The following is a 26,060-nucleotide window of genomic DNA, read 5'->3' on the forward strand; positions in this document are numbered from 1 at the left end:
TGGTTTTTCATGTAACATTTTCATGCTTTTTGCATGAAAAACTGGATCAGCTGCATCCTGCTCATTGTCTTTATCATCATCTGAGTCTAGAGATTAGAATTCTGGTGGATCTGGAACTGGCAAGTCCTCACCATGGGGTACAGGACGTAGTATGGATGGAATGTTTGGATATTCTACAGTCCACTTCTTTCTTGAGATCCCTTTTGTAATTGGGGGAACCATGCAAAAATAGCAGTCGATATGATTGGTGGGTTCCTTCCACATCATTGGGACTGCGAAAGGCATGGACTTTTTCTTCTTTTAGCCAATGACGCAGGGAAGTTGCCCATGTAATGCAACAATAACGAGGGGCCCAACTCTTGTCCTGATCCCCTATTTTGCATCCAAAATATAGGTGATATGCCTTTTTTTTTTTTACCACTGCCATCATATTGCACTTGTGAGGTGCAAATGTAACCTCACCACAAAAGAAGCAGAAGTTATCTGCATTATTTACACAGTTTCGAGGCATCTTAGCTTCTGAGGGAAAATATCACGCAACTGTTCCTTGGAAATGTTAGGCAATGACAATTTCACAAGCCCCCAGATGTAACTGTATGATGCATAGATCTGACCAAGACAAATGTACCTTGCAATAAAATAATAAATTACAGTTAGGTAATAATCTTTAGTCTCAAAGTGAAGATAAATTTATTCACTTCCATGTGCTACAATTTTCATTGTTCTACTGTACTTTGTTCAGAAGTTATGAGACATCATGATCATCGGACACCTTCCTTGTAGGCAAATACATTAGCCTGTGTATAAATCTTTATTGTGAAATATCTTGAAAACTTTAGCCAACCAGCACCTTTATCACCTGTTTTCTAATTCATCTAATCAAAATATGTAAGAATTAGCACATTTTATCTCGGAGGAGGTTAATTTCCCAAAAATTGTAGACCAGTGTAATTTATATTATATTCAGAAAAGGTATAAGCAGCTATATTCCAGCCACATCTGTAATCTCAAAAGATGTGTGCTGCACTGTCCTCTAGATCAGCCTTCCCCAACCTGGTGGCCTTCAGAGGCATTTAGACTATAATTCCCAGAATTCCCATTCATCTGGGCCATTGACTGGGAATTCTGGGTGCTGCAGTCCAAACATGTCTGGAAAACAGAATGAGCATTTGTTCAGAATCCCCTCTCCCTCAGCTGTCTATCATTTTTCCAGAGGCATCCAGGTTATTAGACTTCAGGGTGAAGAGCTGAAGTGCAGGATAAAGTAATATCTCTTGTGTAAGTGCAATACCTGGAAAGTCATACAGCTTTCAGAGGCGAAGCATCACACAATAATGGGGACCATTAGATGATGGTTAACTAAACATAGGATTTGCTAGTAATTTAACAATGTCTAGAACAGGCAATCATATTAAGAATGTTTTCGTAAATCACGACCATGGAAGTTTCAGATGAGGTAAGCTATGAGTCTGGTACACTGCAGGAGAACATAATAGCTCCCTGACAGTGATCAATGTATTATGTAAAATTGTCTCTTCACTTATTTTCTTAACATATTGGGCTGTAATCCTGTGCACACTTAGCTGGAAGTACACTCTGCTGAATTCTCTGAGACATATATGAGCAAAATATGTAAAGGATAAGGCAGTAGTGTAATTACACTTGGCTAGTTATTGCACCTTTTATCCAATGACTTCTAAGATAAAAATGCAAATATATATTTATAATCTGTTGGTATTGCAGAGGCCCAATAAAAGATCACTTTCCTTTTGGTTGGATCTAATATTACTTTTAAACTAAAAAGGCACTGCTTTGACTGATGTCCACAAAGCCTCTATATAGCTTTGACAGAAGATCTGAAAATAAATATCAAAGCTACCCAATTTGAGTGCTACACAGATAATGCCCAGATAATGTACAGAATAAATGTTGAAGGGACACGTTTTTAAGTCAGGTGTTTTCACATAGGTTGAGTAGCATACATTCTCAATAAAAGCAAGCATCAATAATATTAAAATAGAAAAAGAAATTAAGAAAAAGATGAAGCATGGTAAATCCTGCAAGTCTATTCATAGATGTATTTTGTAAGAAAGCAGGGCCCTTCTTCAGTGCCTTCTGCCTCCTTTGCAATCTAGCCATGAGGAACCCCTTGACTGGCCTGAGGGCAATTTATGCTTCCAATACCTACATGGTAAAAATTATGTCTGCAACACACCATTGCTTCACCTTGCCTTTTTCTTTTAGAACTATATCCAGCATGGTGAATGAGTCCAAAATCCAATCCTGTATGTGTCTACTCAGATGTAAAGCCCAATAAATTCAATGAGATCTAGCAATGTTGAGTGTGCTTATTAACATAATTATATTACACGTGTTAGGTTGCTATTAGTAAGGAAGTGTGACAGTTAAGGGTTTATAATGTTCATTACTTAAGTCAAACATTATCTTGTCAAGCATACCCTTAATTTCTTTTGAAAGTTAATTAAAACAAAGGGTACTCAGAAGGTGTATCATTCAAATGACAACTGAATGCAACAAGAAAAATAATTTGCTCAGTCAGATAACACACAAACTGGACAAATGACACTACACAGTAAGTTACTATGCAACATGTATGCACAGGGATGCAAGCCACACAATATACTTCTCTCTTTGTTGATGATTTTTGTTTCTGCCGGTAGTGATCATGCAGAGATCAATTATTTATGGTCTTGCAACAAAGATTGCAGCAAAATATTTTCCGGGTGACATTTACTTTTGGATACTACATGCTGCAAGAGAAAGCTTATTTCTAATGTACTGCCACCAACAGTGAGAAGTAAGAACCCCAAACATCACTTCTCTTATATTGTATCTCAATAACATTATATTTCACCCTTTGTATTGAACCTCATTATGACATTTCAGAAGCATCCTAAGTTCTATAACTAAAGAAACTTCAACAAGAAGTCCCCTCTGAAAAACAAGTATGTCCCAGCAGGTTCCAATAATTACAAGATGGAACAACTGCCATGGTGAAGATCAAGTTATGTTTTCTCAATATGAACTTTATAAAAATGTGATTTTAGGAACACATCTCCCAAATTTATTTTAGGTATGTCTAGCATCATTTTTCTGTTATTGTTTTTGAATGGAGCAAGAACCCCTTTAAATGTTTTTCAAGGTTGAAGCCTATATACCTTAAAATAAGTCTCATTCAATAGGGCTTACTTCTGATTAGACACTTACAGGGTTGCAGTAATCACTAAAAGCAGAATAACAAATCATCCTCATAACGAAATTATGACAAATACATTGGTTAGCTAAAAACCTAAAATACTTAAAGCAGATTATTTGGCACTTTCTTGATCTGTTCTGACTTTACAGTCTACAAACATTTATTGCAAAACTATATAAGGCACCCAACCTAGTATTGAACTTTAAGGTTACTCAAGGGAAATGTCACTGTGGCAGAAGTGAGCGAGATCTTAAAGGAAGGAAGGGATCATCACTTGAGGTGGTATGTGTTTCCTCTTGCTCATTCTGCAATTGTGGTGGAAGAGGTGGTGCCCCAGAATCTCCAGGTCCGGGAAGGGTAGCCAAGAAAACGGAATTCTCCATATTTCCAACCTCCGTAACAGGTAAATTCATCGAACAAAGAGAAGTAGCAGATACAAAGGCAGTTGTACTATATTCTTCTGGATGAAGGCAGGTGGTTTCTCTGTCTTTTTGTTTTTCAAACAAATTAGATTCATTTGACTGTGACCTAGAAAGATTGTTTGTTTGCCCACATACTGAAGCCATACAGTTGCTACAACTCAGCCCTGTAAAAGAATAAATTAGATTTGTATGAAGTTTACTAAAGTTTGACAAGAGAATGTTGACATAAAATGGACCATTGTGAAAGCCTCTTTATTATTTATTTGCTTTTTAAAACACTAACATCAACAATGCCTGTAGAGTGACCATCACGGTCTAACCCCGCAGAACCTACATATGCCGGCAGTGCTTTTTAAAGGACAATTAAAGGTGGTGTTATATATCTATTCTCAGTTACTATGTTCAGATATCACAACCATCAGGGTTTATTTTTTAATATAGGTGGTTGTAAACAAAGTGGGAGGGAGCAAGTGAGCTGGCTGGCTAATCCCCCCCCCCCCCCCCCCCCCCGCCGGCAATCCCAAGGAGTTTGTTTCTGACTGTTTTGTGCAATGTCTGAACTGAGTAATCTCTCCCATAACAACCCAGTTAGAATTTATGTTGCAGGACAGAAGGGGAGTTAGTATTTTAAATAAATAATAAATTATTTAAATTATAGTCAGATTTTGTTTGTGAAATCATCGTTTCCCAAATGTTTATGCACACATTTAGATCAGTCTCCAAGGGGCTTCTGGGTGCAGACATTCTCCAGGGCACACAAATATTTAGTTTTCCAGCTATATCTTCTCATACTACACTGAAGACGGTTCCTGAAGTTCAGAAATGCCTTGTCAAGTGAACAAAGGTTATGTTTCAGGATCCCCCAGAAATCTTAACATGAGGCTCGGGCTCCCCATGCCCCACTTTGAATCACAGGATCACTCTAAGTTGCAGCTTTCAAATCTGAATAAAGGAACTTATTCCTAGATTTCAATAAAGGAGGTTTCTGAAGAATACCAAAATGGTACAGTTTCTGAAAGTAATGAAAGGTAGAAGTAATGAAATGCTGCCACTCATTGAAACTTTAACAGGTTCATCCCTGCAGAAATCTGGCATCCTCTATTATTTACTTCTTATTGCAAAAAGGAGTGCCATGGTGATTTTGACTTGAATAGTGAACTACCTGCTAGCTTTGGCAAGAGACTCTAAATTAAGCTATAAATAAATCTTTGCAGCCCCAACAATAAGCCAAACGTTTTCCTGTTATCCATGCTGGCTGTACATGCAATGCTCCTTTTCTCCCAATGTGGGCCAATCACTACCTCTTTAGTCAATAGAAGCAGTGGAGGATACTGGTTCACATATACAGCTGCTCCTGCAGTACGGTAAAGGGAATGCACATTAGGCCAAATTATCAGTTTCTTTCTTTTCATATGACAATTCTGACTCCTATTTGCAGGTTTTAAGGGAAGGCAAGCTGGCAAGAAGGAGACCCCTGCAGCAGCCTCTCTGTAAACACTAGTACATATTGGAATATTTCTTGCCACTGCTTAAGCTACAAGCAGAAGAGAGACAGAGAAAGCTAGCAGAGCAATGATGCATGAAACTTTTTCTTAACCATTTTTACTAAAATAATCTAACTCGACTACTAAGGCCACAGCAGGTATATTAATACTTTTGCCTGAGTGTCAAGCTGAAGTAGCTATTTAAATGGTACTATATGGAAATGACATTTGTTGCAAAAGGATGAAGTGAAAAATTCCAGGATTTTCTTAACTAGAAACAATATCATTCTAATTGCAGAAGTGTGGCACACTGAAAATTGGCAGATAGCTCAGGTTAATAGATAAAGAGGAATACAGTCTGGGAAATGTGAAATTTGGAGAAGTAAAATATTTTTTCTATATTTAAAAGAGTTGATTATAAGGCTAAGACAAAAGCAACCTTACAAAATACAATTTGGTAACATTCTATTTGGGAAAACAGGAAATTTCAAATGTGAAGTTCTTACTGGTTAGGGAAAAGCACAACTTTGGGCTTAGTGGTGGTCCTGTTTTTCCTGTTCGTTTCATACAAGGAAGGGCAACTTGTAATGAAAAAATACAAGGTGCCATAGCCTCCATCAGTTCTAGCCAGCACACCTAAGGGTGAAAGATAATAGGAGCTGTACAGCAAAAAATCTGAATCCTACAAAATTACCCCAAATTTTGTAGGATCAAAGTCTGATTGGAAAATCAAGTTATTTGGCTGGTGAGGTACTAACTGGAGTGGGGAAATTAAGAATTAATTAAGGAGTGGGGAAATTAAGAATTAAGGAGATAGCCAGGGAAGACTAAGGAATGAAGCTACCTAGAAGACATATGTGCAGATGAGATTAAGGGGAGAAAAACAGAGAGGAGCAAAAACACTTTAACAGATTAAAACAATGGGAGTAGCTCCAACAGATGAAAGAATGTTTGGGCTGCATTTCTATACACAGTTAACATGGAGTATGTCCAGCTGAATTCAGTGGAATATACCTATGAGTAAACATATCTAGGATCAAATTGCATGGCTACAAATTTTTGCAAACCATTTAAATACACAGAGAAAGCAATCCTGTGCAACCAGAAGAGCATCCCAGGGACCACAAGATACTGCAAAATCCCACAGAAGGCCATAGACACTGGTATGAACTTGGTAAGGGGAACTCTAGTATCTGATCTCTCCCATTCCTTTGTAGCCACTGTGGAAAGACCCATGCTGGCTGTTTCTCAAGAACACAAAAGCGGCCTTGGAGAAGTCAGAAAAAGGCCATTCTGGTGGATGAGGAGGGGAATCCTGTGGCCTAATTAGCTCTAACCCTGCCTTCACCAGCGTACCATCTCTAGACTGGCTCAGAGAACCAACTAGAGGAAAAAAGCAACATGGAAGCATGGAGAAGCAAAATACCTCTGCTGTCCCCCCACCCCCTGCCAGCAGTAGCTTGAAGCCTCTGAGTTCACAGTCTTCTGTCTCAGAAGGACACAACCCATAGGAATGGACTATAATACACATATTGGTGTGCATCAGTTACGAAACATTACCTTTAAGGCTTTCCAGTTTTTCATTTTTTGCTTTCAAGATGGCATCAGTTATCTTTTCTAACAGGAAGTTCTGTGTTCTTTCACATCTGATTGATTCTATCAAAGCATCTAGTCCTTTTGGATGTTCTGCTAAGTAATCCAGCAGCTTCCCAGCCTTTTTCCTACTTGAGGTTCGACAAGAGATTTCTTCAGTGTCCTCTCTACTGAGTATTTTCTTTGAGCGTAGATAGTCAAAGTGTCTTTCTGCAATTATTTTGTCACATAGATAGCGACGCAACCGCTCTAAAACCTAGCAAAAAAATAAAACTTTGTTAGTAACATTTTATCATCTTGTACATCAGATTATGTACTACTATAAATGCAATGCTCAGGAGCAATAAACTATAATAGGCACAGAATCATTCTTACTCTGAAGGCTGAATTTCATTTTGCAGAACCTCTCAGGGGTTATATTCCAGGGATGGGTTGGATTAAAGGTAAGGTAAAGGAGCACGCCAACCCCCCTCCTCCCAAAAAATATTAGCACATTTTGACTTAAAGCTTTTACTGCCCGTGACTAAGCCTACGGAGAGGTATTTCAACCTTTTCGAATGGGATAAAAAACAGGAAATCACCTGGGATACTGGGAAATATCCTAGGAAACAGGGAATCACTTGGAATAAAAAACAGGGAATCACCCACCCCATTTCTACAAGTAAAAAAGAAGTGATTGTAGAAATGGGGTGGGGACAGAACAGAGGAGCACAGCCTTTTGAGAAACTTCAGAGCAGCCTTTCTCAACCAGTGATACCTGCAGCCCCAAGGTTTCACAAAAGTTCACTGGCGGTTCCGAGAGAGGCTGTGGGAGGAAACACATACACACATGCTGTGTTTTCACAGCATGTGTGTGCATGTTTATAATGTAAACACACGCACAAGTTATTGCTTGAGGAGTCCATCTGTTCATCCCTGTTGTCCAGGAGATGGGAGGGGGCCAAGGGCGAGTCCTCACCCATGGGGGAGGGGACTGAGGTGGGAAGCACATCTGCCTTAGGCTCATGCAGAGCATGTGCTTGGCATGAGACAATGAGTAAAGGTCCTTTCTTAGTCTGCTATTGTAGCAGGAGTGAGTTTTACACAGAAGCTAACAGGAGTATATCTTCAGTTATTCATTCTTCATTCTCATCTACAAAGCACTTACTTCTTTACACCCTTGTGCCACCCGCAATATAATAACCAAGAACACATTCAGCAATCCACTATTTGGAAATCAGTATTCAAATATACGGGACTGCAGGTGGCATAATGGTTTAAACTGCTGTGCTGCTGGGCCGGTTGATCGAAAGGTCGCCAGTTCGAATCTGCACAACGGAGTGAGTTCCTGTTGCTCTGTCCCAGCTCCTGCCAACCTTGCAGTTCGAAAGCATACAAATGCAAGTACCACTTTGGTGGGCAGGTAACAGCGTTCTGTGCACTTCGGTGTTTAGTCATGCCGGCCACATGACCACGGAGACTGTCTGCGGACAAACGCTGGCTCCCTCGGCTAGGAAACGGAGATGAGCACCGCCCCCTAGAATCAGGCATGACTGGACTTAATGTCAAGGGAAAACCTTTACCTTTATTCAAATATACATGTTGATTTAAAATAAAAACATAGCAACAATATGTACTATGCAACTGTTAGGAGAAAACTGATTTGGAAATGTGTCTTGTCACTATGACTGCAGTAATCTAATGATCCAGGCAACACACCCTTGGATTCCTGACAGTCTGCATGCTTGTTATTCTGGTGTGTGATGAAGGCACTGCGATCCTGGATGACAGTCTACTAGATGAAATTCTCGAAAATCACTTAACATTGTTAGGGCAGGAACTCCTTCACACACTGCCTATGGGGAAATGCTGACACTCACAAAATCAGCACAGGCTTGTTGGTTCATCGAGCAACTTGACTAAAACAGCTAGTAAGTATGAATTGTTAAGCTATAGCTAGTTTCCTATGATGGCATTCCCAGAACAGACAGAAGCCTAGCTGGAAAGAACACTAGAAGGAGTTTGTGAACATGGTCATGTTATTCCTGATAATCTTTGACCAAATCACTTTGCCCTGTTTTGCAGCTGACAATGCAACCACTTTATAAGAAACATTCCACACAAAGATTCAAGATGGTCCACCAAAAGCATTTCCTTCCACAACTTCAACTTAACCACCAAGAAAAAATGCTTCTTTTAAGAATGTGCCAGGAGATTCCAACAAGATCATTGCATCAAAAATTATCCACACCCAGGAATTCAATGTTCCACAGAAATCCACTGACCAGATTTCTCTTGGAGTATCTAAAGCGGTTTCTTCTGCTCTCTGTAATCTTGTATGGCTGACAGCTAGGTCATGTTCAAAAATAGTAAGGGAAAGATCATTCTATTTTGACTGCATTCAACCAGTGTCTGGCAGAAGATAGCAAACCTAAATCAACTACTACAGCATACCACAATTGTCGCTTTTCAAATTGCCATTGTAAAAGTGAAGATGACCACTTTCAAAGATTTGAGTTAAAGGCTATCAGAAACATGACAAAACAGACAAAGCAGCTTTGGGCAGGTGGATTGACATGAAATCCTTAAACATGAGCTGCTGAGCACACCACCTTCAGTTGCAAGTTTCCTAATCCAGCAGAAAAAGCTCATTTTTCTCACATTCAAATAGGGGTGGTTTTGTGGCTACTTTCCCTTTGAGTACTGGAGGATCTGTTCTAATAGGATAGTTGATGGCATGGTTGTTGTAGAGATAGGAAATCCTATAAATGCCAAATCATTTAGCAATTTAGCAGATTGCTTTGTACCCTATATATTAACCAATTCTGTGACACACAGACTATTATATTTGACTGATATACAACCACAACTTCAATTAAAGATGGGATTTGGCAATGCCCATCTATTCATGGGCAGCCCCTATTAAAAGGGGCATAGGTTCCCATTCAAGCTACTCTGCTTTGCCTTGCTTAAATCCCCATTAAAAAAAGAAAATTGAAAAAAACCTTACTTCTGCTCTCTTTCAAAGGTTAGTGAAAAGCAAGTGAAGTACACATTTCAACTATCTTTGCAAGCATCTATTCTCAGGGGAATTGGTAGAAAATTTGTGAGCACTGTAAATGTGCAGAACTCAATAAGTTCAAAATAAAATTTTCTTCCATTTGTTTTCTTTTGACCGATGTCAAAGGAAACCAAAGATGCTAGAGAACTTTCTTTGGGAAAATGAGGTGGTAATACTTAAAGTGCCTTTGAGCAAAGATTTTTTTTTCATTTTTCTTGCATTGCAATATCCTAATAGTGAACTCACTTTTCCAGTTCCAGAAAATCCAGGTGCTTGGGAATATGGAAAAGTGCAAGCTACCCTCTTTTAAAAGAACTGAAATTTTGACAACTAGCTGTCAAACACCAGCTCGTTTTAATGGGGATTTTGGGGCATGTCTCACTGTGGTTTCTTGACATAAGGGTGAATAAAAAACAATTTTTTAAAAGATAAAAAATAGAATTTTTAATTTAAATTGGGTTTTTTTTACTTACATTGATTTTTTAAAATTTATTTTTAATAAAATTGAAGAAAATCTATCTAAAGCTAGTTTTCTATTTAAGATACTTTATGGTCCAAAGATCCATTCATTATGAAATAAGGATTAGTTTTTAATTATGTAGCATGATATATTCATGTATATTCATGCAATGTTTAAATTTTTTGACAAATGAATTCCATCCATTAATTTACAATTTTATGCATTTCCAGAAGTTTCTATAGGATTATTGGGTAATTTTTCTATTCAGAAGATATTATCACAGATGCCTGGATTTACAGCTTCCAAAATTGTAAATTTGTGTCTGCAGAGATCAAGGTCTGCTTCTTCACAGCAAAAAATGTTATAAAATAAACATACAGGGTTGAGAAAAAGACCTTAAAACCATTGTTCCTTTGCAAATCTATGTACAAGGAATCAACACCCTTACTTCTTAAGTGCTAAGTTTCAAAAACTTCAATGAATAGAATTTTGTTGTTGGGAGTGGAATAGATCTGCACAAGAAGCTAAGTGTGTGGAGGGACGGGCAACTAATAATATGAAAGTGAAACCTTTTCAGCAGAATACTCCACAAGTCTTTGGCTCTTTTTGTGTATAGTCTTAGGTTTATCACATAATTCTTTCCTGGAGGGGAAAACCTATAATGGCAGCAGGCTGTAAGAGAGACCCAGTTTGAGAATATTTTAGTGAAGTTCCTCAACTTACAGGTAAGGCAGGCATACGTGCAAAACCATGATTAAAACCTAGTGACTAATGATTTAAATCAGTTTGATTAAATGTACTCTACTTGACATAGACACATGACATATGCTTTTAAAAGGAGGTGTCAAAACTAGCAGTTCCTTTTAAAAGGAGGTGGCTTGCATTTTCCATGTTTTGCACAAGGGAGGTATGCATCTCAACACACTTTTGCAAGTGATGATCACCCATTGGTTTCTCTTGATGGCTCATCTTTTGATGGCTGTCAAGAGAAGCCAAAGAAAAAGCTTGTTTAGAGCCTCTGTGAGTCAATGTGTAAGATTGATATCAGGTAGTGCCAGGACACTGACCCAACCAAGGCTTCCTTCCACTGTACTTCTAGAACTAAAGGAATTGCATCTTCTTTTTTAAGTAGCAAAAGACATTGCACACTTTTGGGGATATGGAGAGAGAGAGACTAATTTATCATTTTTAGCAAACACTGTGTATTCCATGTGGACTTCTCAGCCGAATAAAACAGCACGGAAGTTTATTGCACCAAGTTGACTCATCCGCATGTCAAACTCATCCACTAAAGAGGGGAATTCCTTCAAACTCCCCAGGAAAAACTCCTACATAGAAACTTGTGAACTAGGGCAGAAGACATGCCATTTGGTTGCCTGACATTCCTCTTCTAAATCACCAACAAGCCCCACCCCAAGACCATGATTCTAAATGAAGGACAAGCAGATTTACCATCCTTGCCTGCTCCTAGAAAAAGATGCCGAACTTGCTCAACGTGTGAGAACACGCCAAAACTGGGAAGTGATGTCCACTGCCTTTACAACTCTCCCAATCCTATTCACTTCCAACACAGTCCCTCTGTCAGTCCCCATTCAGAAGCTGAGGAGGGGCAGGGGGCTGAGTGAGCAAGGCGGCTGAAAAACTAGGCGACACTGTGCATCTAGACTAACATCATCAGCTCTGACTGGCAGCAGCTCCCCAGGCAGATATTTCCCCGCAGCTGCTCTTTGCTAGAGATAACAGAACTTGAGCTTGGGACAAAGCATAAGCACTGCCTCGAGGTCTGGGCTTTGAGACGGAAGTCCTCATTATCGAAATACTCAAAATACCACTCATCTACTGCGGCAGAGAAGAAGAAAGCTCGCCCCCTCCCTAACAACCTCGAGCCCTTCCTGTTTGGCGAAACAAACGTACGTTATGCGAGCCCCACAAAAAGGAGCTTTCAGCAGCTGCCGCTTCTCCGCACCCCGACAGGAAAAGCCTCATCTGTTCAAAGCTCGCCGAACGCGGAACGGTACAAAGCCAACGAGCCATGGAAATTTTGGTACAACAGACAGTCTGCCCCTTTGCTTTCTCCCCATCATTATTATGTTGTTTATTAAAATATGAGGATGTACCTGGAAACTCTGTTTGTATCCCCCCACATCCAACACACACACTTTCAGGCAACCGCCGCCAACCTTCTTGCCTCCAACCCCCGTCGGCTTGCCCAGCGCCGCTTCCGCGCTCACACACGCCGCCCTCCCCGCCGAGCTCGCCGCGGTCCTTCGCGGAGAAAGCGCCTCGCGATCTTACTTCCTTTTTCACCTCCGCCATTTCGTCGTCGGTGAGCGACCGCGCGGGGACCGACAGTCCCGAGTCCGCCATGGCGCGAACGCCGCAGTATGTCCAGCTCCGAAGGGTCAAGGAGTGGGAAGCCGGGGGAACCCGCAACGGGCAGTCGCACACGCCGGACCAAGGCCGGACTCCGGGGCGCGCAACCCGCGTTTCCGGCGCCGCCGTGCGCGAGGCCCCGCCCACTCTCTGGCGAGGTCTGTTCGGGGAGAGGCAGGCCGGCTCGCTCATGCGGGCCATGCGCATGCGGACTGGCGCCTTTGTTCCTCGAAGGATAGCTCTGCGGCGCTTTTCACTTGCTTATTAGTTCATGTGGGATTAATATTATCTTAATGTGTGATTGTTTTGGCTCACTTTATGGTTTATTTATACGTGTTTTGCTCATGTTATTTTCAGTGTCATACGTTAGTGATGAATAGGTGTGTTACGGAATAATCTGTAGGATTTGCTTCAATTGCATCGGGGAGGCTGAGTGTGTAGACCAGGGGTCTCAAACTCACCTGGGGGCCGCTGGAAGTAGAGCCTGGGTGCGGCTGGGCCGCATCAAGTATTCCACCACCGCGGTGGGGGTGGGCCGCTCATCCCGCGTGGCTCCCGGAGGCGCTTTGAAGGCCGCAGGGCCCCTCCCCCGTGCCCCGCCCATCCCGGCAATTGGCCCGCGGGCCGCGAGTTTGAGAGCCCTGGTGTAGAAGATTATTAGTCTCAAGAATCTTAACTGAAGTGCTTATGGACGATCGATTTATATTAACTGTTGGGAGGAGGCACGACTAAATCTATTTTTTTCATGATAGGTATGTTACCTGAAACTTAGGGGTGTACTCACTTTTGTTGCCAGCTGGTTAGACATTAATGGCTGTGTGTTGAGTTATTTTGAGGAGACAGCAAATTTACACTGTTACACAAGCTGTATCCTCACTACTTTACATTGTAGCAAAGTGTCATTTCTTCAGGGTTGTCACATGAAAAGATATAATAAAGTATTTACAAAATGTGAGGGGTGTACTCACTTCTGTGATATACTGTAGTTTTAGTGGTCTAACTCTTCCCTTTCCTATCAAATTCATCCCACTCTGGCTGCTGTTAGCTGGAGATTTTCATTTTGAAAAATGACAAAAATGGCAAAGAAGAGACCCCTGTCTCTCCAGTTCTCAGGAATATTGGGCCATATGAACAGGCTAGAAAGAATGTTTTAAAAATGGATTATGAATCTGACATATGAGATGACAGAGTTGCAATCCTAAGTACATTGAATACTATGGGGTTTATTTCTTAATAAACACAGTGCCTTGAGGTTTAAATCTACACATGCTAATACTTTAAAAATTGAGGGCCCTCCAAAAAAGGGCAGGTAGAGAGAAAAGAGCGAATGAAAGGGCAGCCTCCCACCTGGAGCAGAGGATATGCTGTTAGGTTGGCTTCAAATTATGTGCAGGGTGCATGTGCACATCACTGCCTGCCACCCAAGCCTTAACCATGAGAAGCAAAATGGCAGCTGGGGGAAGATGTGGGAACCCATAGGCTTCCCTGCTAAGAGAGTCCTCCTTCCCTCTCGACCCAGGGGGCCACCCACTGGCTCCTCCAGTCACAGATGCATGAGAAGACTCCTAGCTGGAGCGGGTGGCAGAGGAGAGGCAAAAGCAAGCAAGGCAAAAAGTCAGAGCAACCAGCTCTTGTTGAGAAGGAAGAATGCTTTTGCCTGAAGCAGCCACCTCACCACTTGGAAGCCGCTTGGAGGATCCTTGATGGGTGCCGCTTCTAGAAATATTCAGTATGTAAAACACTTGGTATCCTTTTTGCAAAAATATCAGGCCTTTAACTCTCCTTTTCCCACCTGTTTTGCAAAAGCAGGCCACACATCTCCTGCGCCCATCCCCACAGCTGCTTTATCTTCTGTGCACACTGATATAGCCTTCAACATGGTAATGCATGGAGAGGGGGAGTGAAAAGGTGGAGTGGAACCGGTACCTGAGCTCTGCTAGCTAGCAAAGCACCCAGAATGGCCAAAATGATGGCATGGAGGATAAGACCAAGAGGGGGCTCACAGAAGGAACCACGGGGACCAGAGGAAACAGTGCTGCTATTGTGTTTTGTGGAAAAAAGGGACAAGTAAAACGGGAGTTGATGGTGCTGCTTGGGGCAGAAGGAACAGTGTGTGTCTGAGGGAAATGCCTGGAGAGTGATAACAGTAAGCAAGTTGCTGGGCCCCACAGAAAGAGCATGGGGGCTCCATGTGGCCTGTGGGCTATAGGTTGGGGAGCCCTAGTTTATAGGATAGCTGTGTTATTAAGGTATCACACAATTGTGTGTGAGAGAGAGGGGGAGGGTTCAATCTAAAATGTTCATTGAATATAGTGAACTTGAATCAGTGCTGAAGACTGGATTAAAAAAATCATTTTGAATTATTGGTAGTTACACTTAAGGAGATGGATTAGTGACAGGTCTAAATTTTGGAGCAAATTTGAACCATTGCAACTAAATGAGTGCCCACTAGAGGTCTCTGTTGTACTTGAGGGTTTTCTTTGTGCATTTTTTCCCTTGTAATTTTCAGTGTTATTAATTGTAAGAGCAGTGTCCTTACTATATTTGCAGAACCACTCCCCACATATTCTAATGATTTAAAAATAACTGCCTTAGAAAGTTATTTACAATGAATGAAGTTTTACATAGTGCAAAGGGAAGCTGGAAAGAAGTTATAAGAAAGCATGACACAAACCACAGGATTGCACCCTTAGGCCGTTTTGTTTAACTTAAAAAGAAAGTAATTAACTGAAATGATAAATTGGACAATAAAATGATAGAATCACAGGCAAGGGATACACAGGTGCTTTATTTTTGACAAAAATATTTGGAGATTGTAGAACAATGGAGTGTATGTGAACTTCTATTATTTTTACTGTTTGGCACTATATACCATATATATATGGTATATATATAAATAAATGGCAAATAAGTATATTTGCCAGTATGTTCATAAACACCAGGCATTGTAATTTCTCATCTTGGATTGTATGTTCCAGTTCTAATGTAACCATCCCCACTCTCTTTTTTTCTCTCAGATTCTAATGTTGTGTATATTTAAACACAAATTAGAACATCTTTATAGATTAGGAATGCAGAGAGGATAGACCCATGGGCAGGTCTTTGGGTGACTGGCAAGGGTCTCCATCTCCCAGTTGTTTAACACAGCAGCAGTAATCCCCCCCCCCAAATTTTTTTTTTGGGGGGGGAATAAGGAAAGCTTGGAATAAGAGTGGAGTTTTGTGTAAACAGGCTGTGAGCTTAGTTCATTTCCAATATGGGCAACAACTCCCTACTCTCCTAATGTGCCCTGTTCTTTAGTTTCAAGTACACTACTTTGCTCTGAATAATAGATCCTGGGCTTCTGGCAAAAGAAGTAGTAGTAAACCCAGGCATCAACCTTCATGTCTTGTGCTTGAACCCCTGTCCAAGAGGATATAAAGACAGATTTCTTCACTGAGTTTTTAACCTTATATGGTAGTAGGAGCACATTTTGAAAGGTTCAGATGCTGACATAGCTTAGCAACATTAGCCTGTGAGAAGATGCTACTGTGAACATTTAAGCACAGAGATTATACCTCTTTGCTAGTAACACCGAACCATCTCTTTACTGTCATGATGAAACGTACTGTATTGTTCTCTGAATAATCACTGCATTAATGTTTTTTAGATAGCATGCTAATACCTTTTTAGTTCAGAGGGCATGTGAAATGACAGCTAATTAGTACTCAGATGCTTTATTTACTGTAGCTGTGCCTCCTCACTGCTGGTCTGACAGTTCAATGTTCCTCTTTGTTTTATTGTTTTTATTCCTGCCTTATACTTAATGGTGTTCAGTCTGTTCTAGCTGGAGTCATGCGCCCCATAAATCAGCCTTCTCCAACCTGGTGTCCTCAGATGTCTCAGATTCAACTTCCATTGGTCATACTCTCTTGGAATGATGGGAGTGCGAGTCTAAGTTGGGAAAGCCTGGCCTTAAGCAGATGAGGACAACCTTGTGGGCCCTCCGATGTCTTGGACCAAAACTCCCACATTCTAGCCAATGCAGGCAATGGTGAGGGATGGGAGTGTAAGCTGAAGCATCCGGAGGGCCAGAAGTTGCTCATCTCAGATCAGAGTCACAGTGTCTAGAGCTGATGCAGCATCTCTTGTGGAAGTGCTCCAGTCCTTTGATCAGTTTGGCTGCCCTTTCCTGCACCTTTCCTTCTACCAGCTCCTTTTCTTGAACTGGCTTTGATGAGAAAAGGTTTGAAGCGAGATTGTTCAGAATGACAGCTGTGCATATATGTTTCCGTATGATAGTCATCCTCATCACATTCACGGCTCTTTTCTGTAACTTTCTTCCCAGAAATCTTCTCACTCTATTATCACTGTAGGTACTTGGTTTGTTGTTGCTCTACCACTTTTACCCATGGTGAGGCTATAGCATGTCGGGTGTGTGTGGCTGCCATGTTGTATGTGCATCGTCTGTTCTAAGGTTGTGAAGATTGTTTAACCCATCCAGAACCATGCTTACATGACATGACAACCCCCAATCAGGGCCTAGATATTCAACTTGGTATCTATTGCACCCATCACAAGTCCCAACTAGTTAGAACTTGATGGCTCCTGGAACTTCTATGGCTTCACAATAATCAAAAGTAACTTTTAAGTAGATGCTAAACTTTTAAAGAAAGCCATATCATGCACATAAATACCTTTCTATATGTATATAACAGTCATAATCCTTGCAAATTTCTTTTGCAAATGACATTTTCTTGGAATTGGGCCTACAGTGTTCATCCCTGTGTCTGCTTAATGTCTGCTTTCTTGCACATTAAACTTGTCTCTGCATCATTAACTGTTGTTGTTATTGTCGTGGTTGTTATTTGCTCTCATTTCTATACAGTGGGATTGTATAGAATGGGATTGTGGAAAATTCTTTTCTCTCACCTTACAGGGTGCCATAGTAACTCTTTCATGAGTTTTTAATTTAAAATGTTATTGAGTATCCAGTAGAAGTCTTCTGGAAGCGGTAATACAAGCATAAAACTCAGCCTGCGTGTATCGCATAAGAGTGGCCTACAGGGCACTAAGTTTAGCATGCAGAATGGATGGACGACAGTAGAAGAAGATCAAGGGAGCATATGGTATAGTATCTTTCTCATTATTTGAAATTAAGACTGTTAATTACCTAATTAGTTTAAAAACTCCCAAACACAAAGTGGTTAAAATAGTAATACCTAGTATGCAACAATGGTAAATAAGTGTAACAATATAAAAATAAAAACCAAGTAAGCTCTTAATACGTTTGATAGGAAGGGAAAACTGTTTGCATAACTGTCTGGAAAGCAGTTGTGTGAAAGCAGCGTCCATAACTGTGGGTCCACAGCTGAATGCTTTGTAGGTCCACAAGCAAAAGTTCATGTGGCCATAAAGAGGGCCTTCCTTGCAAGTCAAGCTGATTTCAGCAAGTATTCCCTAACACACATGGAGTTAAGGGCTATAAGCTAATATAGGCATCTAACATAACCTCAGACGTATACTGGGAGCCAGTGCAACTGGGACAGGCTATGGCCCTTTGTCTGTACCAGTTCAAAAGGAAGCCACACTATGGACCTGCTAAAGTGTTTAAAGGCAACCCCCTCAAGGATACTGCTACAGAAGACAACCCATGGGATGTTGCCCTCTTTTCAGCACCAGGTTGAGACTGTCCCCTACTCCCAGGTACTTAAGGGTGTGCGATAGGCCATATTAGCTGTTTCAAAAGCCCTGGTTTTATTGAAGCTGCTTTATACCAGACTTCTATGAGGTATTTTATTCTATTTGTCATAAGCTAGTCTCTCCCTTCCAACCTTTCTTTTCACAGCAGATCAACTGCAGTCTTTTAGTGTGTTAAAACTGATCCTCCAGAACTGGCTTTGTGATACAAAGAGAGTAAGGCAAAATTCTTTAGAAAGGAACTTCCATCAAGTTAATGAGGCTGCTAATTGTGAATTAAGTTCTGTCCTTACTAGAAATGGATTCCAAACTAAATCTCCTCCTTTCTTCCCTAACAGATGGAATTTGGTCCACCGTCAGGGAGGATTGCATTGCTTGTGGGTTGAATGGTAGAAATGCCAGACATTACTTGATTGGTTTTCACCTAGCAATGGACAACTGGACTGATCAAGTTGCTCCTGTCCTCCTCTGACCATTCCTGTTCTACAATGTCTCACCACAAACCCAAGGTGGGCCAGGTCTTATCAGCACGTAGCTCATGAAGCTCACTTACTTGGCATTTCAGGAAGCATTTTGAGCTCCCCTCTTCTTCCAGTTCAGATTCAGAGTCTGAGCTACCCACCTTGAAATGCTGTATTTTGGGAAAAGTGGGAACAATCCTGACAATACTGATGTTATATGATTACCTATTCTTTATTGTTAATGTGTTATGAATTACTGAATCACCCAGAGAACTTGAGCTCTTTGACCATATAGAAATTAATTTCATCTGCATATTGCATAGGACTGAGTCGGAACAGAAACATGGCGTGTGTAGAGGTGCAGACATATGAGTTGAATCTTCCTCTTCCCAATTATTATTTCCATTTAAATCACCATTGCAAGAGTCCTATTAGCTGTGGGGGGCAGGTGTCCAGGGTTTGCATTTTTTTTTTTTTACTGTGGGAGATTCTGATCATGGGCCTTGTGTGTCACGTATACTGACAGCAAATTATTCTTAGAACTATCTCAAATCAGTTAAAATCAAACTTGGAACCAATATTTGGTTCCCTGTATCCTTCCCCTTCCATTTGATAACTGAGAAAGGCTACACCAAAGGCGAAGCGGGCTTACAATCTTTGATGGTACATATTATATTCACAGGAGCCATGAGCTATCACTAGATGGCACTACACAGCTGTGAGAAAGTATTTCACCCTCTATGGAAGTCTTGCCTTCCCTTTATCATTGTTTATAGCTACAATCCTCTTACCTGAGAGTAACTGCCATTGAACTTCATGGGATTTATCTCCAAGTAAGCATTGTGCTGCAGGGTGGCAATAGTTTGCATCCAGGCCTACTCTTCAAAAACAACCACAGGAAGTTGCAAATGCGACTTCATATATGTTCATGATCTGATATGTCTTACTATAAAATGTTGGGTATTTGATTAATTTTGAAATGTTTTATGAAACTGATGGTAAGCCACATTGTGAAAACATGTTTTGAAAGATGGAATGAAATAATTTTAAAAGAAAATATAGTGACTACAAGGCAAACTTCCCCAACTTGGTGCCATCCAGATGGGTTGGACTACAACTCCCTCCATTTCTTATCCTTGGCTATGTTTACAGGCCACTGGGAGTTACAGCTGAAAACATCTGGAAGGTGCCAGTTCAACTAAGGGCATCTGCCTTCCGCATTCCTAAGAAGCAATTTATACCATCTCAACAACCTACCTCCTAAGGACTTCATTTGTGTTTGAAGATGATGCCTGTATGATTTCTGATGAATAAATTTCCTTGGAAACAGAAAAGATATGTGTGTGTGTGTGTGTGTGTGTGTGTAGCAGGGCACTAATCATAATTGTAGTTCCTCCTCAGTCAAGCATACTAGAGAAAAATCATGGACTTTTTCTATTTTCTCTAGCATGGAATGAAAAGATAATCTGGAAGTTACATGTCCTTCATAAAAAATGCATGTAGCTTAATTAGATACTTATATAAGTAGTTTGAAGAGCTTTGCCTCAGGCTGTAATCCTAAACAGATTTAGCTGGTAAAATGTCCTGCTGAAAAAAGTGGAACTTCCTTCTCAGTAAAAATCTGTTGGACTGAGATTCACATGACATATCATACTAGTGGCCCATATTACATAGTGGCCCAGAGCCTGTGGTGCAGGCAGAAAATTCCCATTCCACATGTGTTGCTCTGGTGCCAGTCCTGATTGTTACACCTGCTTGGACCTGCTATTTCAAAAAACAAGGCAGACATATTAAAAGCATTCATTGCTCCTCTTCTTTGAAACCCACCTCTACTATTAATTCAAGGGATGGTCCCAGTAAGTGTGTTTATCTACAGCACCCTCTGTCTACAATAGTGGCCTACCTTTCAGGGTGGTTGCAGGAATTATGAGATAGTATGTATAAAGTGAGACTGAGAGAAAGGGACATGTTCAGCCTTGAGAAGAGAAGACAGGGGGGCTGGGGGGTCTCCAGCCTATTGCAGCACTTCCAAAGTGCAAAGGAGAAAATCCATTTTTTCCTGGCCTTACCACCACCGAGCAAGCATGCTGTTCCCTGTTCTCCAAGAGGATCATTCCAGGCCTTTTCTTCTCAGTTCCAGCCATACGTATAGGAAAAAGAGCCCTGCTGGAGCCACTCATCCAGCATCCTGCGTTTCACTTGGGTTGACCAGAAACCTCTGGAGCGTCTGCAAGCAGCACAAGAATGCTCAGGCATCTGTCTGCTTTCATTTTCCTGCAACAGGAACGGAGAAGAGTGTTGCTTGGGAGCCTGGAGGTGGTTGATATGGGAGAGCAACACTGGGATGCCTGGCTGTTTCCATCATGCTTGGCCGCATGTGTGGGCCACCTCAGACAGCCTCCCACGAGCTCATGCTGCTGGGAGGGATGGAACTGTGAGATCTGCGTGGGCCGGCAAGCGGAGAAGACTGCATTGTCCCTTCACTTGGGGTGGCGGTGCTACGTAAACAGAAGAAAGAGGCCAGGACACAGTTGTTCAGCGCCGTCCCCGGCGTCCTTCCCTCCCCATCTCAATGGGGCCTCTATGGAGTGCAGAGGCAGGGAGGCAAAATCCCTGGAAAGTTGGAGAACTCCAAAATGGGGGACTTGGCAACAAAACGTAGGCTCCAGCATACTGGTGCGTCTTAAAGCATTAGTGCTTGATGGGCAGCTGCAGGCTGCTTCCTTTAAAACTGCTGCATACGCTGCTTCCCCTTGCACTGCATCTCCTTATCTGACATACGAATAGCTTCAGTTAAAGGCCTTTCTAAACCGTGCACAGAAATTCCCTGCCTGGAATGCCTCTGGAAAAGCCCTGCTTCTGGTAGGTGCCAAAAGCGAAGAATGGTTGGTGCCAGAAGAACTTGCAGTGGGAGGCAGTTCCAGAGCCCTGCAGGCCCTGTTTAACTTAATTTAATTAAAACATTTCTATGCCATCCTTTGCAACAAGCCTCAGGACGGCTTACAAAAGATAAAAATAGCAATATAAAATACAATTAAACATTTAATAATAATACAGCATAAACAACAATTGATAACTAAAGAAAAAAGAAAAAGAAAAAGAAAATGCGACTGTGTAAAATTATCATTATTAAAATTATTGATATTTATTATTAAAATAGTGGTTAAATAAAAAGGTCTTTACCTGGTGCTGGAAAGAGTAGAGACTCAGCGCCAGGCGGGCCTCTCTGGGGATCATATTCCATAAGTCTGGGCACCACTGCAGAGAAGCCCCTCCTCTGGGTAGAAACCCTTCAAAGAGGGTTCCTGAAGCAAGGCCTCCCCTGCCAACCTTAATGGGTGTGGGGGCCTATAGGGGAGGAGCCATTCCCTCAGATATCCTGGGCCCAAGCTGTTTTGGGCTTTATAGGTTAGTACCAGAGCCTTTAATTGGGCCTGGACTTCAATTGGGAGCCAGTGAAACTAGTAGAGGACCTGCGTTATATGAGAATTATGTTGCCATAATGAGCCAACTGTGCCAACTCAGGGGCATCCCAAGGAGGGTGTCTCCTGATGAGAGCAGCATCCAAGGAAATTTGGGGCAGTCCAGTGGACCCTAAAGTATCCGGGTCCCCCATTCTCCAAAAAGTCCTTTCATGCAGCTGGATGATGGCACAAAGAAGCCATCTGATTGCACTAGGAGCCCTCCATCTGGACGGAGCACTGATTTTGCCTGGGGGACAGTCTGGAAAAGAGCAACTCTAGTCCAGTGCAGCCTGCGAACCCCCCTCCAGGCGCTGAGTGTGCCAGCACCACAAGTCTCACCGTCCCTCAAGGAGGCGCCAGAGAAAGCATCTCAGAAAGTTCACGGCCCTCCCTGTCCCCAAGCAGAGTGAAGGTTCTCTGAGCAGGGCTGGACTGTGAGTGATGGACTCCGGACAGCAGCCCAGCTCAGATCTGGTGCTGATGGTCCACACACGCCCGAGAGCCTCTGGGAAGGGAGAGGAGGTCACCGTGAGTGGCGGGGGCCGGACTGTGACTGCCTTGCTCAGGCACGCAGCCCACGCCCCCGACGGAGCGCATCCCTCGGCAAGCCTGCCTTCCCTGGGCACTGCTCGTTCTGTACCACAAAACGGGTGGCAAAGAGTCTCCAGCAGTGGAGACTGGCAAACGCTGTGTCTCTGCCTGAGACTGACACACAGCACACCGAAACAAGTGCAAGCTGGCTGCACAACTGGGAGAAAAAGTGCGAGGGCTTGCGTGGTGCGTGTCCACCTTCAGTGGACAGGAGAAGGTGAAGAGACCCTGGGCAGAATGGCAGAACTGCAGGAACAGTGGGAAGCACCAGAGAAGCAAGGTGAGCACATGAAGCAGCTGTGGAGGAGGCGGAGTTGCGGAAAGCCAATGAAGAGGGGAAGGGTATCAGTTTGGAGCTGAAGGATCAGAGGACGCCCTGCATGAGTGGAGCCACCAGAGCTAAGCAAATGCCTTCTGCCCCTGGACAGTGAGGCTGGAGGACAGCCTGCCAAGCAGGAAGTACAAGGGAAGCAGGATGACGGGGAGCCAGACACAGGAGGCCAGTCGACTCAGAAGAAAAGGAGCGTGGGCATTGTGGGGGACCCCGTGCTGCAAGGGATGGAAGCACGAGTGTGTTGCCCTAGAGCTCAGATAAGAGGTACGACCGAAGGATTGCCAAAGGCCGTAGCTCTTTCTCCTATTCCAGAGAGGCACACAAGAATGCAAAGGCAGTAGTAGATGATGGCTTCTGCACCGTAATTCCACTAGGACCCCAAAAGTGTCAGGCCATAAAGCATACAGTCTTCGGCATCTATACACTGATGGCCAGAATGGGGGAAACTAACAGAGTGAACTTGAGCTGTTTGCCCATGAAGGAAAATGCAACCTGATAGGGATTGGTGAAACACGGTTGGGGTCAACCGTCCAGGATTAAACCACAGACTTCTTCGAAAAGAGCAGACCAGAAAGGGTGTGGAGTTGCATTCTGTGTTCAAAGCCCTCATCCCTGCACTGAAATGCAGGAAGATGAGCCTGGCAGCCGCAAGGAGAGCATATGGGGCAAATGAAAGGTGCCAAGGACCAAAGGAACATGATAATCAGAGGATTGGGTCTGCTTGACGCAATCCTGAGTCATGGGGATGCCTTAGTGGATAGCGTGGATGTCACGGGAAGTTACAGGAGCTCTAGGTGATCATGACAAGGTGAATGCCTGATTTTCAAGGAAGCAACTCCTGAGTGGGATCATGCACATTATTCTCCAGCTCTTGGGAAAGCGGATTTCAGTAAATTCAGGACAATCATAATAAGGTCCTGTGGCAAGTGCAGGCTGAGTTGCATGGGGTTGGTCCTAAAAACCTAAATTTAAAAACACAAAGAAACAATTGTAACAGAAAAAGTAAAACAGTAGGCAACAGGAGAAACAAATGCGGTTCCACAAAAAGTTTTGAGTGTCCAAAAGCCAGACAGGAAGTGGAAGGAAGGTCAGACTACTGAAGGAAAATACAGGCAGGTAGCAGACAAATGCAAGAATGACATCAGGAAGGATAAATAAAGCTGAGAATGAGCTGAGGCTAGCAAGCGATGCTAACAAAGAACCCCAAAAGCTTTTTCAGGTATGTGGCAAAGTAAAAACCAAGAAAGAAAATTCTGGCTCAGTGAACTGATAACAGAGGACAAAGGAAAGGCTGAAGTGCTCAGTTGCTTCTTCTGCTTCTTCTCCTTCCAAACGCAGGGCTATGACGCCCACACCCCATACCCCAAAATGGAGTCCAAACTGAGGAGACAGATTGAAACCTGAGATTCATGAAGACACGGTCAAGTAACACCTCATTCCTTTGAACAGATTCGATGATGAACTCCATCCTAGCGTAATGCAGGAACTGGCAGAAATACACCCAGAAGTGCTGTCTATTGTCTTGAGGAAATTATGGGGATGGGCCAAGTGCCAGATGATGCCAGGAGGACTCCTCTTGCCCCCTCCTTCAGAAGGAGCAAGGAGAATCCTGGGAGCCTCAGACCTGTCAGCCTGACAGCAATCCTGGGAAAATCCTGGAAGAGATGAGGAGTAGTTGCCCTGTAAGCACCTGGAAGACGGTGCAGCAATTAGGCATTGCCAGCATGGAGTTCTCGAGAACAAATGTAATCTGATCCCAATTTTTAAATAACCTCCCTTATGGACTGTGGGGATGCTGTGGACGTCACAGTGCGTGCCTTCAGTCTGGCTCTTCACAGAGTGCAACATCACATTCTGACCAGCAGACTAGCAAAAATTGGGCATGAGAGGCAGCTCTTGGGCGGATCCACAGCTGGCTGCAGAGTGGAACACACAGAGCGCTCCTCAAGGGGAGCCTCTCAAGCCAGGGAGGGACAGTGAGTGGGTGCCGCAGGGCTCTGTCCCGGACCCAGTGCTCTTCCACTTTTGCCAACGAATTGAAGAGTGGTGCAGGGCATGCTAGTGAGAGTTGCAATGACACCAAACTGGGTGGAAAGGCCAATCATCCTCACCTCCTGGAAAGCCACCGTCACTGGGGCTCTGTAGGCTTCACCAATCTACTGCTGCCCAAAAACACTGCACATCACTCAAGAGCTAACTGTTTTTGTCATTTATAATGTTAATTAGATGTCTTGGTACAGAATAGGCAGCTAAATTGCTTTTCAGATCCAGTGGATTGGATCCAGATAGGCAGTACAATACAGTTAGAATTGGGAAGTGCCCCTCTGCTGGCAGAAGAGTTCTGCTAGTGTAGTAGCACAGGGGCCCAGAGACACCCAGGATATCTGCAGAAAGCTCTGTGGGAGTAAAAGCTCCAGTGATGTTTCCATCAGCAGTAGGCCCTGAAGCAGTAAAGGTGACCTTGGATGAGGCCTCAGAATACAACCTGTTAATTACACAAACCTGGAGCCAGTATAGTTAATTTTCCTCCTATTGAAAATGTGTGTGTTTAAAAAACTAATTGCTGGAAGAAACAACATAGAAAAAAGCCCCTTTTCCTAACTCCATATTGGTCACAGTGAACCAGTGGGGCTTTGGAAGTAGTAGCTCATCAGCCACTTTGCTTTTCCAACCCAATCCCACCCCTTAGGATTGTTCTGTGGGTGAATTACTCCCAGTTGCTACTGCAACCAATGAGAGTTACTTCATGAGTAACTTTTCATATCAATTACAGCTTGCCTAGACTAAGTCCAACAATCTGTTAAATGCAATGTTGGTATTAAAACCCCGTTCTTTAAATATGATATATGATTAGAAAAATAACATTTACCAAAAATGCAGACTTCTGCAAACACCCAAAGGGAAAAAATTCAAGCCATCTGCCAGAATGAAAACACGCACAG

The 26,060-nt window shown here is 42.6% G+C and overlaps 1 protein-coding gene across 2 annotated transcripts; it reads right to left on the reverse strand.

Annotated features, from left to right (window-relative positions):
* Positions 1–666: 666 nt before the first annotated feature.
* BCL10 (BCL10 immune signaling adaptor) lies at positions 667–12,699 on the reverse strand. Of its 2 annotated transcripts, none has more exons than XM_044432390.1 (3): positions 12,524–12,699; positions 6,684–6,972; positions 667–3,803 (listed from the first exon to the last, which is right to left on the reverse strand). In XM_044432390.1, the coding sequence occupies exons 1-3, from the start codon at positions 12,581–12,583 to the stop codon at positions 3,442–3,444; spliced, it is 711 nt and encodes a 236-aa protein (XP_044288325.1). In that variant the 5' UTR covers positions 12,584–12,699; the 3' UTR covers positions 667–3,441. The 2 variants fall into 2 exon arrangements, with proteins under 2 accessions (XP_044288325.1, XP_044288324.1); XM_044432389.1 differs by having other exon boundaries at positions 12,512–12,698.
* Positions 12,700–26,060: the final 13,361 nt, after the last annotated feature.

The sequence above is a fragment of the Varanus komodoensis genome, unplaced genomic scaffold (assembly GCF_004798865.1).
Source record: "Varanus komodoensis strain SLA01 unplaced genomic scaffold, ASM479886v1 scaffold24, whole genome shotgun sequence".
Lineage (NCBI taxonomy): Eukaryota > Metazoa > Chordata > Lepidosauria > Squamata > Varanidae > Varanus > Varanus komodoensis.

Bases quoted from the DNA above. Each gene is read 5' to 3' on its own strand.
- BCL10 (XM_044432389.1), bottom strand. From the start codon at position 12,583: ATGGCGGACTCGGGACTGTCGGTCCCCGCGCGGTCGCTCACCGACGAC. The intron at 6,973-12,511 runs GTAAGATCGCGA...TTTTTTTGCTAG, and splicing joins TGGCGGAGGTGAAAAAGGAA to GTTTTAGAGCGGTTGCGTCG. The intron at 3,804-6,683 runs GTAATGTTTCGT...ATTCTTTTACAG, and splicing joins AAAACTGGAAAGCCTTAAAG to GGCTGAGTTGTAGCAACTGT.